The sequence below is a fragment of the Pomacea canaliculata genome, linkage group LG4, assembly GCF_003073045.1.
Source record: "Pomacea canaliculata isolate SZHN2017 linkage group LG4, ASM307304v1, whole genome shotgun sequence".
In the NCBI taxonomy this organism is placed as follows: Eukaryota; Metazoa; Mollusca; class Gastropoda; order Architaenioglossa; family Ampullariidae; genus Pomacea; species Pomacea canaliculata.
The window spans coordinates 21,585,908-21,600,711 of NC_037593.1; the positions used below are offsets into that span (position 1 = coordinate 21,585,908).

At 38.5% G+C, this 14,804-nt stretch overlaps 2 protein-coding genes across 5 annotated transcripts; both read left to right on the forward strand.

The window, feature by feature from the left end:
• LOC112562621 (ribose-phosphate pyrophosphokinase 4-like) lies at positions 1-6,313 on the forward strand. Of its 4 annotated transcripts, none has more exons than XM_025235971.1 (8): positions 1-452; positions 1,466-1,583; positions 2,172-2,244; positions 2,936-3,029; positions 3,324-3,442; positions 3,673-3,857; positions 5,426-5,502; positions 5,756-6,313. In XM_025235971.1, exons 1-8 carry the CDS (start codon positions 336-338, stop codon positions 5,984-5,986), a joined length of 1,014 nt encoding a protein of 337 aa, XP_025091756.1. In that variant the 5' UTR covers positions 1-335; the 3' UTR covers positions 5,987-6,313. The 4 variants fall into 4 exon arrangements, with proteins under 4 accessions (XP_025091756.1, XP_025091759.1, XP_025091755.1 ...); XM_025235974.1 differs by having other exon boundaries at positions 7-452; positions 1,442-1,583; positions 2,983-3,029; XM_025235970.1 differs by having other exon boundaries at positions 8-452; positions 1,463-1,583.
• Positions 6,314-9,507: 3,194 nt separating this feature from the next.
• On the forward strand, positions 9,508-14,349 carry LOC112561876. Its single transcript, XM_025234700.1, has 7 exons — positions 9,508-9,658; positions 10,042-10,125; positions 10,821-11,077; positions 11,613-11,878; positions 12,299-12,416; positions 12,677-12,839; positions 13,787-14,349. Exons 4-7 carry the CDS (start codon positions 11,614-11,616, stop codon positions 13,979-13,981), a joined length of 741 nt encoding a protein of 246 aa, XP_025090485.1. The 5' UTR covers positions 9,508-9,658; positions 10,042-10,125; positions 10,821-11,077; position 11,613; the 3' UTR covers positions 13,982-14,349.
• Positions 14,350-14,804: the final 455 nt, after the last annotated feature.

The window sequence follows — 14,804 nt, forward strand, 5'->3', positions numbered from 1 at the left end:
ATTAATGCATCCCAGACAAGGTTAAATTATAGGTCACTGGTTAAATACCTCACAACACTAAGTAGGTCACTCTTGGATACGACAGGCTTATGGGGTCGCATATCGTCCGTCGCGTCTAGTAACGGATTCAGTGTCATGTTATGAGAAAAGTATCGCTACAAACAGATGGACCACGGAGGATAAATAGTTCGCTGTATGTGTACCAGCCAAACTCTGATGTGATAACCAACTGTCATTTGTTATCTCCCTTCGTCAACAACGAGTGCTGTAACTTGTGCAACGCACTTGTCTGCAATACCATTTAGTATTTTCTTTTGCTGTAACCTGTAAGAGCCATGACTTTGAACCAACAGTCGGCACGAACATTTGATGATGATGTGTTGCTCTATTTTCACCCTTCGATGGAAAACCTTGCGAGAGAGATTGCTAATAAATGCGACGGTCAGAAAAAGGTATAGTGTATAGATCACACCGCCACACGTACTCTACAGTTTACACATATATCTTGAAGATAACACAAATTCTGTGGTGATGACGTGAATGTGAGCTATAGCATGATTTGAGGTGAATTATTACACTTTGAATCAATGGTCGTAATACATTGTCACAGTTTTTTTTTCTTTGATTACATTTATTACTTTTGTTGTGGGGGCGAAGTATACATTATAATTTCCACTAATGCTGTCCAACAAAACCACCAGCTGGTATTATCCTGCATTATTTACCAACATAAATAAAGTTATAATTGTACAATTTTTTTAAAAAGCTAATAACGTTATTCGTATACACATAAGGTGTAATTCAGAACCCATACATTAATTTCTTGCACTAGTGCATTCTGCTATATCTTCTGTTGCAATCTTTCAGTTAATTCAGAATCTGATCTCACTAAACAGGATGAATAAACATACAACAGTTTCTAGTTGACAACACTTATTAGATTGAGCCTAAGCAGTGCAGACTGAACAATGAAAAAGATAAATCAAATCAAGCATAAATGTGGCATTGTAAACCAAAGATAAACCATTTTAGCTGTTAGTATGAAAATGATTATCACAGCACATGTATCAGATGTCAAAAACTCCAGGGGCATTTAGTTACATGTGGACTGGAGGGAAAGGGTGCCTCTGGATTTAACCCTTGCATGTAGCATGTAGAGGCTGTGGCAGCCCCACCTGCTACCTAAGACCTTTGCTCTTAACCAGAGTTAGGATAGTTCAGGGATCTTTATAGGTTATCTGCTGACTTCCATGGTCTTTGTCTGCTGCAGTGCTTGCTGCCAGACAATCTTACTTTGTTTCCTGTCCATAGCTATGAGCCTACACACTTTGGAATCAAGAAACCTTACGTGCTTTCATTCTGTTTTAAAACTGTCATGTACAACATTTTTTATGTCCTTGTTTTTACTTATTTTCTTCTTGTCATCATCATGATGTTGAAGGAGATTACAAATAATGTTTAGAAGGAAGCTGAGTCATACAGTCGCCGGGTATGCTTTTGTGATAAAATCCGGTGGAGGCATTTCAACGATGGTTTTCCAGACCTTTTTATTGATGATGTAAAGGCGATGGCTGGAAAGGACGGTCAGTAGCTTATTGTGTATATTTTATGTATAAAATATGTATGTTTTTTGCATCAAAAAGTAACAGAAGATTTTTGTGTTTATCACTTAATATGTGAGTGGTATCATACAAGAGCGGTAGCTAGGCAGTGTCATTAGCGAATTTCACAATAGAGCTCCTATCTATAGTGCTTCTACAACTGTTAGTATGTAGTATGATCAATAGTGATGACAAACAGCAACTTTGATGGGAAACTGCACAGAATCTTTAAACAGAATCTACTAGATTCATTTTGTAGCATTTTATGAATCAAAATATCAAGTGCACCTTGATTTGTTTATACATGCACACACACATTAATTATATATATATATGAATCATTAAGCTGATAGTTTTTAGTGTTTTTATAGAAGCATGGGATATACTTTCAAAATTAATGGGTGATATTTTATTTTTGGGTCACTGCTGATATAACATTCTCTCTTTTCTCTCTCACTCTTGTGCCATTATATAGCCCTAGTTGCTAGCACGGCGTTACACACACACTCTCTTGCTTGCTGACATATACAGGCAGACATCTTAGAATTTGCTTTTATTTTTTTTTTATAGTTATCTTTCTTGGGAGCTTTCATTCTCCAGAGGTAATATTTGAGCAGCTCTCACTACTATATGCATTCCCAAGGTGAGTACAAAAGGCTGCACTGCATTATGTGTCAGAAGTTATTTCAAATTTCAGTAATTCATTTAATTTCTTGGCCTGCACATAGGTAACAGAACATCCCTTATTATTATTAAGTTTTAAGCTAGAGCTATAATTTACAGCATTATTCTTTTTTTTTAGCAGTCTTTTCACTTGTCTTTGTCATAAATATCTCCATTGGTGTGATTCACTCTTCATACTCCATCCCATCCACTTTGTTTAGCAGTGGATACATTTTTATTCCACATCCCCTTCATTTTGCTGGTCAATGAGCCTTTACTAATGTTCTTTCTGCTTGGAACACTCTCCCCTCGCCACTTTGCCAGGCTAATTCTTTAAGTGGTTTCCATTTGCTACTCACCTCTTTAAAATGATTCTCAGTCCCCAGCGTCATACCTGTTTTCATGGAATTAGTGCCCTTTGCAAGCCTCATAAACTTAATTAACTTGTTATATATAGTTTATGGGCGCTCTTTATTTCTTTTAAAAGGGAGTAAATTAAAGGAATGAGCTTTTAAGGGTTTGTTGTGCATGATAAATTTATATTTTGATGTTAACAGGGTGAAGAGAAAACCAGCCTTAAAAAATGGCATAAAGTCAATCCTTTTCTTTTAAGATTTGGTATCACTTGAACTGGCATGTGTTAATTTTCACTTGAAATATTCTATTTTCAGGTATCTTGCAAGATCATTTCACTTCATCATGCCTTATTTTCCAACAGGAACTATGGAACGCATTGATTTGGAGGGTCAGATTGCCACAGCAAAGGCCAGAATACTAATTAGCCATTGCCATCATGAGCTAATATTTTAACATAAACATAAACAAATTATGGGTCGCATTATTTTAAACACATGCGTTTTAAGATAAAATTGTAATCTATTTGGTCCCATCCCTTTTTATCAGAGCTGTGTTTCAAGTGCAATTGTAAGTAAACAATTGTTTTGTAGCCCAATATTTTAAATAGGAACAATTTAAAATGTCAGTATATCTATTATTTAATCCCAAGTTATCATTTCCATTACCCTTTTGGCGTTTGAAATTGTTCAGTCTTTGTTGTAGACTCTGGCCACACTGCTGTCTGCAATTCCCCTAAGTGCTAAGGGACCTGCCCAGATTATGATTTATGACATCCATGCCTTGCAGGAGAGATTTTACTTTTCAGATACGGTCATCCCAAGGTAAATAACTATCTTAGTAACACAAGTTTCAATTTTTAACTTCTTTTTTAATGGATTGGTTGATAAGCTCAGTAGCTATCTTCCTGGCTTGAGTTTATTATTAATTTTTTTGTCAGGTGTGATTCTTCTTCCTGTATGATTCCTGTTTTGGCTTTATAAATGTTAACATGCCTTAAACAAATACTGAGTAGCCATTCCGTGATTTCTTTACTTGGTATCTTTTCTGACAGACTTGTAACTGCCATTCCTCTTCTTCAACGGGAATTAGACCAGCTTTCAGACTGCAGTAACCTTGCTTATGCCTTTCCTGATGATGGAGCTTATAAGAGGTTTCATCATCATTTCAAGGATGACCGTACCATTATTTGTGCCAAAGTGAGAGATGGAACTTCAAGGACTGTCACAGTAAAAGATGGTAGTTGTTTTTCTTGAGCATACGAGAAGTTCTGAAGTTGACAAAGTTAAAAGGTGTTTTTTTCAAGTCTGTTGTAAGCAATTGAACAAGATTTTAAAAGAAGGTTGAGACACTTGACTGGCTGCTTTTAAATAACTGGACTGAGTTTTAGATTGCAGAGAGAACATAAGAGAGATAATACAGCTGATAGGACTGATAATTCGTGAAGATCTGCCAGAATAACAGCATACCAAAGTCAGCAAAGTATCCAACCATCATCAAAAACACATTCAGCCAGTTTCAATAACATTGCACTATATGTGTGCACAGCAAAAAGCATTTGTGACATCACAAGGAAGATTCTGAGGAAGTTAAATTTTTTTTAATCAACTTTACAAGAGAAAAAAACTGCTGCGCTGAAAAGCCAAATCAATATTCCATAGTTACTTCCCTTGAAATCTATTTCCTTGTTGAAGTGGGGCAGTCCGGTGGCGCAATGGTTAGCGTCTGTTACCAATAAAGTGAGGACTGGCTATCCTGGGTTCAGCTCTCGCCCCAGCCCCGGTGTTTCATCTTTGCATCCTTGCCATAGGTGCTGTCTTGGTGTGAAAGAAATAACAACTAAATGAATGGTTTAAATGGCAGTGTGCTCAGATGCACTGAGTTCTATTTTACAGGACTCTCAGTTACATGCTGAGATACTATTCTACTTGAGTGTAGAACAACATAAGATTTGATCAAAAACAAAGCAGATCAGAGATTTAAGGCAAGAACAGCGTTTGGTGGTTAAAGGCATATTTTTCATGAAAAATTTACTGTTTATTTTATTTTATTACCATTTTATTTCTTGAAATCATAAAATGTACCTGTGTTAAGGATGGATAATGTCCCCTCCCTCAGCAACACTCAGCACTCGAGTTAATATTGTAGAGACTACCTTCCTCTTATTTTAGTAGATGCAGATTGTTTGATGGTAGATATTATTCTCAAACATTTGCAAACTTAACAAGTTACCAAGTATTACAGTAAACAGATTATTTTATGCTCACCTGCATGTTTAGTTATTTAGTCATCTTTTTACCAATATGGAACATAAAACTTCCACTACAGACGTTCATTTTTGTCTCTCAGCAGTATATTTGGTTATGTTGCTCCATGTCAGTTTCTGGTTCTTCAGTTCTTTCTCTGCTCTCTTCTTCCTTTTTATTTTTTCAGCCACGTTTCCTCATACAATCATTGTCTAAAAAAAAAAAAGTTATTTTGGGTGGTGCCTCTGTTTTTTCTAGTAAAAGGCTATCAGCATTTTTAACGGTTTAAAAGTTTAAGCCAAATACTTTTTAAAAAATGCTTCATTTCTCCTATTTTAGCAGCTAATCTCCAAGATCTAAAATGTCAGTTATTTCCATTAGATCACATACTCCCTCCACTTTATGATCTTTCAAGGATATAGATTGGAGAGGAAGATGTCATGAAAAATCTAAGTGCATCAGCAAAGTTTTATAAGCGATTATTTTTCTTTTTTTGTGTTCTTTTTTTTTAATGTTTGCATATGGTTTTGACATAGTTTTGAAAATAAATTCTTATTTCAGGCCATCCAGAAGGAAAGCATGTGATCATTATTGATGACCTGGTACAAACTGGTGGAACCTTGAGGGAGTGTGCCAAGGTATAGATATTTTATGGCTCTCAAAAAAAAGTTTTAACCTTGTAAAAGTTGATAATGCTACAGTTACTTTAATGGTCTAAAGTTACAGCTATCACTGTAGTAGTTACATGTGATCTAAATGTAAATTAGGAATAAAAGTAAATTTTGTGTAATCATCCTGATGGGGGATATATCCATATGCAGGTACAAAAATAAACGGTATCTTTCAAAGAGATTCCAAAAGTCAAATCAGTTGCATGTCATCACATTTCAGGCACTTGTTCAGAGAGGAGCTGAGAAAATCAGTGCGTATGTGACTCATGCTATTTTCCCAAAAGAGTCATGGAAACACTTTATAGGCTGCACACCAGAATTTGAAAATTTCTGGATGACAGACTCAGTTCCCCATGCCGTTGAAATCTGCAAGAATCCACCTTTTAAGATGATTTCACTGTGTGATTCAATCTCTGAATCTCTTCTTGGTTATGACCTTATGCCTCAGTGACTTTTGTGCATGACAGATCTCTACTGTACCATGGACATAAAACATTTTATCATCATTGTTTGATAACATGAACTATTGGTATCAACTAGGAGATTTTTGTACAGGAAATCTGATGGCGATAATAAAATAATACATTGTAAGGATGCAGATGTAAAATTGCTTATTCATAGGCATGCAGATCACTTTCTTGTAACTGCAGTCAGAAATTTGTTTAAGGTTCCTGCAGTAAAGGGTGATGACTCCAAAAAGCAAGGTTTAGTGACATCAGGAGAATATTGAATATATTGAGAAATCTTGAGCATATTAAACATTCAAAAGGTGTAATGAGTTGTGGTAGGTGTGTATTGTTTTGTGCACGAATGGCACTGTCTTGTGTCTGACGTCTTGTGTGCGTCATTTGTTCCACGTCACTTGAAGCAGAAAAAGACGTCATATATAAGAAAATGGCCAAGTGAGCGGGAAAACAACGGTGTATGTATGTGTTTGCGATTCGCCCGCTGGCTACAATCGATTTGACAACTAATTACAGAAGTTACTTTACAGATCATTCGTCTGCAGACACACGCATCCACACACAAAATTCATTTAATCATAAAAGACAGACGGTTTATGGACTAGCTGGTAAAGTAAATTACGCCAACCGGCAAACTAACTCCCGACTTACATGAGTTACTGAGGAGGCTAAGTTACCTAATCAACCGCCATAGTGGACATTCTCGATAAAGGGGTCAGAGGGCAAGGGTGAAACTTAAAACTAAAACGAGAAACATTAATAAACAAGTGAACAAATGAAGAAGAAGCTATATGAAGTCACATTTATTCATCCTGACCAAATGATGTTCTAGCAAGTATTGAATATCAAAAGTATTACGGTCGGGGTACGATGTCGGTTGTAAAGTTCGGTTTTGTTTTATTATGGCGTCTACTATATACTCTCAGATTCAGTGAAAACGACATTCGCCCTGAACATATCTCTGTGCCACTTTATCGGTCCAGTTTATTTGTGAGGTTTAGACAAACTTCGCTTGAACTAAAAACGATTTACCCAGTTCGAGTAGGGTGACAGACGGGAAAACGTGCTTCATGACTGAGCCCTCGGCGACGCACAACAAGAGGGAGAGACAGCTTCTGCGCTTGGACGCTGAGAGTCTGCTGGGGATGCAGTCAACGCAGCCGCGGCGTTTGTTTAATTAAGCCCGTGCAATTAAAGACCAGTGCATTTGCTGGCTCTCCGTCTGTTTCTGGCTATATAGGTTGAAAGTTTGCTTACTCACATCAAACCTTCCACCACTCGGTTGCCATCGATTCAATGCGCAGATTATGGCCACCCCTAAACTGGATTCTGGTGTACAGAAGACTTCTTTGCAATAATTATCATAAATTTGATGAGTTGGAGAAGGCACTTGAATTGGTCTAAGTTCGCATGCACACAAAATCGGTCGTACTTTGCACGCTAGCAGTCCGGTCAGAACAGCTGATAATGCACTGATCGCCATGTTATACACCATACTTTAATAATAAAAAGAAAAAAAAGAAGAAAGGTACAGAAATAAAAGTCTTTTTTGATATATCACACCTAGAGAAAATATTAAATCAAGTTTCGCTGTTATTTGACTTTGATAAGATCGTTTTGACTGAATCATTCTGAGCCATTTACTGTCGACGTGAAGATTACTCAATTTACAAAACATTAACATCTTCATACCTTCTTCCTTCGCTCCTCGGCATTCTACTTTGCTCCAAAGTACACTGTTTTTGTTTTATTCTTACCAACCACCCAAAGACAATTAACACTGGAATTAATTGCAATGTAAAACATCACAGTGACAGCTAGGAGCTTAATCTGTAATTCATATGTTGCACCCATGCAGTATGTTCAGTGTCCCAAACAAGAGTTTCTGTGTGACACCTTTTGAAGAACTTTTAAAAGGTGTAGCATATCTGAAAACTTAAGCAGACAAACAAATATTAGGTACATATTTGTGTTTTCGTGGTACTCGTCCTGATTCATTTGGGTTTAATTTATTGCTATAGTATCATGCCTCGTTTTAGTAGTTATAACTGGAAAAAAACCCTCTGCCAGCAGTCCAGTCATACAAGTTTGTGCTCCAATAGTCGGTTCAAAACAAAGCTAACTTAACTATAGGGTTTATCCATGCGTTTCAAATCAGTGAGACCGAGTCAGTATGCATGACAACAATTGCCTCCTCCAAACTGAATAGGCTGTTAGGGTGGGGTGAACGGAGATTAAAAGCAAACTCAAAAACTGTCGAGAGCTAATTGATAGCAAGAACAGCGCAGAGCAGCTGTGATTACCAGTCCTGATTGCTCGAGAATTGTTCCCCCGTCTACCAGGTAGAAGACAAAATAAAAATCTGTTCTTACGCGCGTGCTAACACTTTCACAGATGTCACATTATTCTGGATAAACGTTCTGGATGGTGGGACATTTCGCAAATGTCACTAAATAGTACCACACCCCATTTGATTCATTGCATTTCTAAACTCTCCTTGGTGGGTGATATATGGTCTCCAACACACACCTGTCAGCGTGTGAAGCCGGCCGCAAAACAGTTCGGCAAACATTTCACAGGCTGCTTGACGCCAAACGTTCCTCAGATGCCAGTTGACATGCAGCAGGTGTTATTATTCACTTGCTATAATACGATACAATCAATTGTAACAACAATTAAAGAATACACGTCTGCGTGTGCAGCCAGCAACCATTCCAACGAAACGTCCTGACAGAGTGATTATGTAGACACCACAACTTTGTGTAAACAAATAAGTAATTAAGGGTGAAATGCTAAGAGACTGCCACGCAGAAGAATTTTACTTTATGAAGTAAATAAAGGACGTTATGTCATGCCTCCCACTCTCGAGTGAATGGTGGTTGTCTGCTCTTCCTTGACAAAACAAACAACAAAACCAAGCTCAGACATTTCTTTTACGTTTTATGTTGTTGTTGTTGTTGTTGTTGTTGTTGTTGTTGTTGTTGTTGTTGTTGTTTGTTTGTTTCGTTGCTTTTAAAGAAAAACATTCAAAATAATTCAGGAAACCTTGAGCCAGTTTGGTATTTTATGTGTTGCAGACAGTGTTAGCCTAAGGGGGTAGAATAATGCCCAGAGGTTTTATTAACCTTTGGTGTAAATAGCTGCTTATATTTGGTCCGTATGTAAGAAACATTTGGGTGTTTGACAGTAGTTTCTCGATCCTGGCGGTGAGAAAATTTGCTCTGTTTCAGGCCGGATATAGTTTCAGATATTTTACGGGTATAAGTTTGAATATAGTTGGCAAGGAAAGACATTAATTTCTCGTGATCGTATGTCACCAGTTCCATAGGCGTGTCATATTGAGAGCATTGAGTAGTGAACTAAAAGCTGTGTTTTGCAGTGCAGACTCCCAAAACAAAAGGAACGGGTGCGAGGGAGTAAACAGCCCGCACAGCTGATAATTAAAACCAAGAGGTGATTAATTATGTTTACGGGGGAAAGGATAAGTGGCAGCTTTATTCGATTCGAAAACAAACATCTCGCATTCTTTTATGGATCGATGTCTACCATTTTGACTGGTGCTGACGTGTATATAAACCTTGCATTAATCCTTCTTCCTCGGACATCATCCAGGACCAAAGCGCTTGTTGAGAAAGTTGACGAAGCAGCATTACCGACCTGTGAGTATCTGTGTGTCGTGTTGTTCACTTAGATGTCAAAAAAGAACTTCAGTGCGAATAAAAAGCTTAATAATGCATTGGTCGATTTTGAAATATTAGTCACAATTGATGACACGTCACAGATCATGCAGCCCGCGAGAATCGAAAGCATGGGGAAACTTTTTTTTTCTGACTCTAATGTCAGTAAATATTAAGAGGCAGAGAACATGCTAGGGTCGAGATTCGACAAAACTTGGCTTGAGGAGTGTAGAATGAGGCATTTCGTATCCTCACTATGACTGACTAACAGACTGTGAAATCCTCGCTGTGTGACTATCTAACAGACTGTGAAATCCTCACTGTATGACTGACTAACAGACTGTGAAATCCTCACTGTGTGGCAGGTTCGACTAACGTGGCTGTACCAAGCATCACCATGAGGATCCTGTTTACTGTCCTTGTCTGGACAGCCGTTATCCTAGGGCTGAGTAAGTGACTATCTATGTTTGTCTGAATAGCCGCTATACTAAGGCTAAGTTATCATGTTTACCTTGCCAAGCAGGGCAAGTATGCTCGACCGGACAGCACCATACACTATAAAAGTAGTTATGTTGTCTTGGAAACATTTGCTTACCTTTTTCTTGATATTTAGGACTGAGTGATTGTATCTTGTCCTCACATCTTTCGCTGAGTCACCCAGATAACGTTTGTCTAAACAATTAAGAATAATTGTGTGGCTGATTTTCTTTGTTTTGTTAAGGTTGTTTGTTTGTTTGTTCGTTGCTTTCTTTTTTTTTTCCTTTTTTTATACTGATAGCGTACTAAGATAGACTTTACTGTCCTGCTTGAAACTACTTTCGGGGACACAAATATGATTCATAAAGACCTCTTTCTTCTTCAAGCGACCACAAGTTTCATGAGACAGAAGGCACGTGACAGAAGAAGACTTGCATTAATATTGTATATGGATCTAGAAATAGAGTACTGCACGTTAAAGTTGAATCGAGTGTGGATCGCTACTACACTAGATTAGTATAAATTAAAAGTGATACAGGTATGTATCTCACGGTAGACGCCTGTGTGTACCTGGCTGTAAAGCACTTAAATTAATGTTGATAAATGAGCACAAAAATGGTATTCATTGTGCTCTGATAGCCTGCATTTTATTTGTCTAATTGTTGAGGTCAAGCAAGTTACATCTGCTACGGAGAGAAGGGGAAAGATCTGTACCAGTTTTCCGGCGAGAAGATCACCGTGGAATTTCCCTGCAAGTACAACGCCATCAGGTCGCAAGTGTGTGGCGGCTACAAGTTGACCATCACCAATGGCAACGCGTGGAATGGAGTGCGCTACCTCGGCTTCTCCAGCTGGATAAGTGTCACCAGGGTGTCAGACGGAAAGTTCTGGGAAGGCCGCACCGACCTCAAGGTGGCTGGCAAGGTCAGTATTGGAAACACATTTCTTACTCTTGTTCTCGGAGTCATTTGTCAGTTGGTTTATGTAAGGAAAGTAATGATGATTTCTCAGAAAGGTGGGAGGGGGGGGGGAGCGAGCAATAAAAGGTGAGGAAACCAGAGAAGGACACACCGACAAGTCCAGGTAGAAGTATTATGATCCAATATGCAATTTGAACCCCAGACTTAATGATTGTCACCCCAATGGTGACGAGACCCTATTACAAATACAGAACGGATCGACTCCTTTGTGTGTGTGTGTCTTTTACACTTCTGGAAAATTGTGCAATATCAAATAATGTTCAATATTTTTAATATACATATACGCTGCAATTTTCCCTGTCTTAAAGTAAGGATGGATAGATGTAGAACTCTGCAAATGCAGTAAAGACAGCAGTAGAACAAAGAAATCAAATGCATGGTAAAATATGTGTGCACGTGAGAACCCACTTGCAAAACATTTTCTATATTTATGTATATTTTATAGTTAGAAGATAACCCTTACCCGACGTCCTTTGCAGTATGTCAAAGACATCCAATGCACGAATACCAGCGATCAGTTGCCGTACAGCACAAAAGGCGGCAACATCAACTTTGAGGATCTCTTTGATATCAGCATTGCAGCTGATCATCTATCTCTTACCATCACAGAGAAAACAAAACAGCACCTTTTCTTTTGAGTTCGGCTTCTACCAGGTAGCAGGCGACAGGCAGTCATCATCAGACTGGAAATTCATCTGCAACGACGACAGCGCTGTTCTCAACCCGTATCCCGCACAACTATGTGGTGAGATATTGCTGACATTTCATTTCTTGATATTAGGGCTAGCAAATTAACTGCAGCCTTTAAAGACAGGAAGCATTGTTTTATTGATATGATTCGAAGTTTACGAGTTTTAGCAAAACATAATATTGTTCCTTGCTATGAAGCAATTGTTTTGCTTCCCTGTTGTAATGTACAGGGCTAGCTGCCTTTCATGATATCGCCTCAGTTTCTGGCTCTGAGTAAAACACCAATCATCCCATCCCCACCTTCATGTAATTGTGACTGAGCGTCTCTGGTGCGTGCCTGCATCCGTGCACGCGAATGTGTGCATACGTGTTGCACGTGTTCTTTATGTAGTGTACGCAAGAATGTTGCGCGTGCGTTTACTTGCTAAAGATGTTAGTCTGCTTGTCAAAGGTGTACCCATGCCATGTTTGACAGGTGACGGGAAGCTGAAGGTTGTCAGAGACAGGACTAAATCCATCCCATTGTTCAGTGATGATACGGAGACCGTTATCTACGACGTTTTCAGTAATCCTGACATCACTCAGTATGACCAGTGAGTCATCATTACATGGTTCTCATCACACAGCATCAGCCCACGCAACTTCATCATTAGCGTCGTTACCTACAACATTCTGCTAATGACCATATCGTCGACAATGACAAAATAAACTTATTTACATCTTATACAGTCTGGCACAAGGCAACAATTTCCCATATCACTCGTTTCACCTTCACTTCACCGTTTGCTTCTATACATTTCTGCACTGACTATAGAAATACGTGTTGAATGTGTCGTTTTTTTTCGCCCGGTAGAAAGGAACCCTCGTGCGAGGAGGCCCAGTTCCATCTGACCAAGACTTGCCCAGACGACGCGGCGAGGCAACTGGCTGTCAGCTACTGTTGGCCCATAGTGGGCAGCCTTGGACACAGAAACTGCCTGTCGAAGTATACCTACGATATTGCTGAAATATTTGCGGTAAATACACACTCAAACACACGTCTTTCTATTAGATACCTTAGAAAGATATAGTCTGCCTTCTCACCCGAGAACTAGCAATGGAAACAGAAAACTAGAATTTAAGTATACTGGCTTCCTTATCTTTTAAAAATGTTTTTGATGTACACATTCTTTGTCAATCATTTCTGATTTGTTTGAAAGAAATCTTTAAGAAACTTAAAGCAGATACTAAATAATTGACATGTTTCACTTGCTTGTTCTGAAAGATTTCCACTACTTGTTGTTGAAAGTATTAACTGTGTAAAACTCAGCAGCGGCATATGTGTGCGAGAATAGCAGAAAATTTATTCTAATGCCATTTATGCTTTTTTATAAGACCCCCCCCCCCCGAAAAAAAAAAAAAAAAAAACCCTACAATACTTTAGTGAAAAATGTTCGAAGCATTTTTGTCCGAGTCTGTTTATTTATGTGGGTAAAAATTGTATCATAAACAGATTAAAAGCTCTTTAATGCTGGTCGATTTCTGTTTCCCATTTTAAATTCGACTTGTCGTAGAAACTAATGCATTGTCTCAAATCTTATAAATTTTATATTAAAATAAACTCCATCTTCTTCCTATGTTATACACTTTTTCTGGACAATCGTTCAAGTTTCACACTTCTATCAATTTGTATTTATTATGTAACAAAAAATGGAGAAAACTCTAATCATATGTCAAATTAATTTAAAATGAAAGATTAATACTTAGATTAAGCACTAAAATCTTAAAATTTGACTGTCCAGTTTAATTACATACAATATTGGTAGAACTATTTTATGCTGTCCACTGCATCGTTAATTTAGCTTAGTTTTGTAGCTATTACACCTGGCAGTATTGTCCGTCTCGGTGTACTATTTTTCATTATAACCATAGAAACTGGGAATATCTTTACTGTGTTTACATTTAAGACTTTGTTGATCATCAGGCATGTGTGGAGTGGGCGTGTAGCGGTTTTCCAAAGCCCGGTGCTGACAAGGACAAGAACTGTAACGCCCTGGCGGAAGCCATTGACGACTGCAGGCGGTTCCCGGGTCTGAAGGAGAAGATCGACGAGAGCAAGTGCTACACCGGCCTCCGCTGGGTGCAGTCGGAACGCGAGGACGACTGTCCGAGTCTCTGAGTTAAAGGTCGTATGTACCCCTACTCGACCTACCCTGGGTGACGACTGACGCCTGCGTACCGGCAAGAGCTCAGTTCCGATCAAACAGCATCCCGACTTCAGCAACTATTCACTGCATATGGCGACTTGTTTAGAAACATCAGACTGACCTCGCTTTACATTGAATCCTCCATAAACTTCAGCTCCTGTAACAACCACGACTACAATCACCCAAAACGCTCGTCCACATACCCAGGCACGCACACACTTGATATGTTACTCTGTAACGTTCTGAATTTTTATTCTTTTTCCAAGAGACTTTAAATTAGTGGTCTTGATGTATTCATTGAAAAAATGAAGAAGAAATAAAACGTAATGTGCAGTGATATTCAGTGTTTTTGGGTTATATTTAGTGTTCTCCTCTTTACATATATTCGCACACATATATTCCTGTCTGCGCGTGAATGTGTGGAGATAGGTGTGTGTGCGTGCGGTGCGCGTGTTTGCTGTAAGTACGGACTATCGATATTTTTTAATCGCGTGTCTGCGCGCTCGCTAGTGCGTGTGCTTGCACACGTTAATACATCTTTCACGAAATAAAACAATTATGAATAAGTTATTTTAAAATACGTCTTCGATCGTACATTTATTTACAACGTAAAATCAATTACATGTATGTGAGGATATTTTGCGATATGTTTAACTGAAGCTGTGTCTGTTGACTACGAATGCCTGTCTTTCTCTGCTTATGCACCTCATGTCTATCACACCTGCCTCTCCAGCATGCAGCACTTAATTGTTGTCTTGGGTTTGGACACTTGTGTTAAGGGCTTTGTGACCAGCT

Excerpts from the sequence above, each read along its gene's own strand:
- LOC112561876 (XM_025234700.1), top strand. The coding sequence starts at position 11,614 with ATGTCAAAGACATCCAATGCACGAATACCAGCGATCAGTTGCCGTACA. Across the intron at positions 12,417-12,676 it reads GACATCACTCAGTATGACCA|AAAGGAACCCTCGTGCGAGG; the intron begins GTGAGTCATCAT and ends TTCGCCCGGTAG. Across the intron at positions 12,840-13,786 it reads ATATTGCTGAAATATTTGCG|GCATGTGTGGAGTGGGCGTG; the intron begins GTAAATACACAC and ends GTTGATCATCAG.
- LOC112562621 (XM_025235970.1), top strand. The coding sequence starts at position 336 with ATGACTTTGAACCAACAGTCGGCACGAACATTTGATGATGATGTGTTG. Across the intron at positions 3,443-3,672 it reads TCAGATACGGTCATCCCAAG|ACTTGTAACTGCCATTCCTC; the intron begins GTAAATAACTAT and ends CTTTTCTGACAG. Across the intron at positions 5,503-5,755 it reads CCTTGAGGGAGTGTGCCAAG|GCACTTGTTCAGAGAGGAGC; the intron begins GTATAGATATTT and ends ATCACATTTCAG.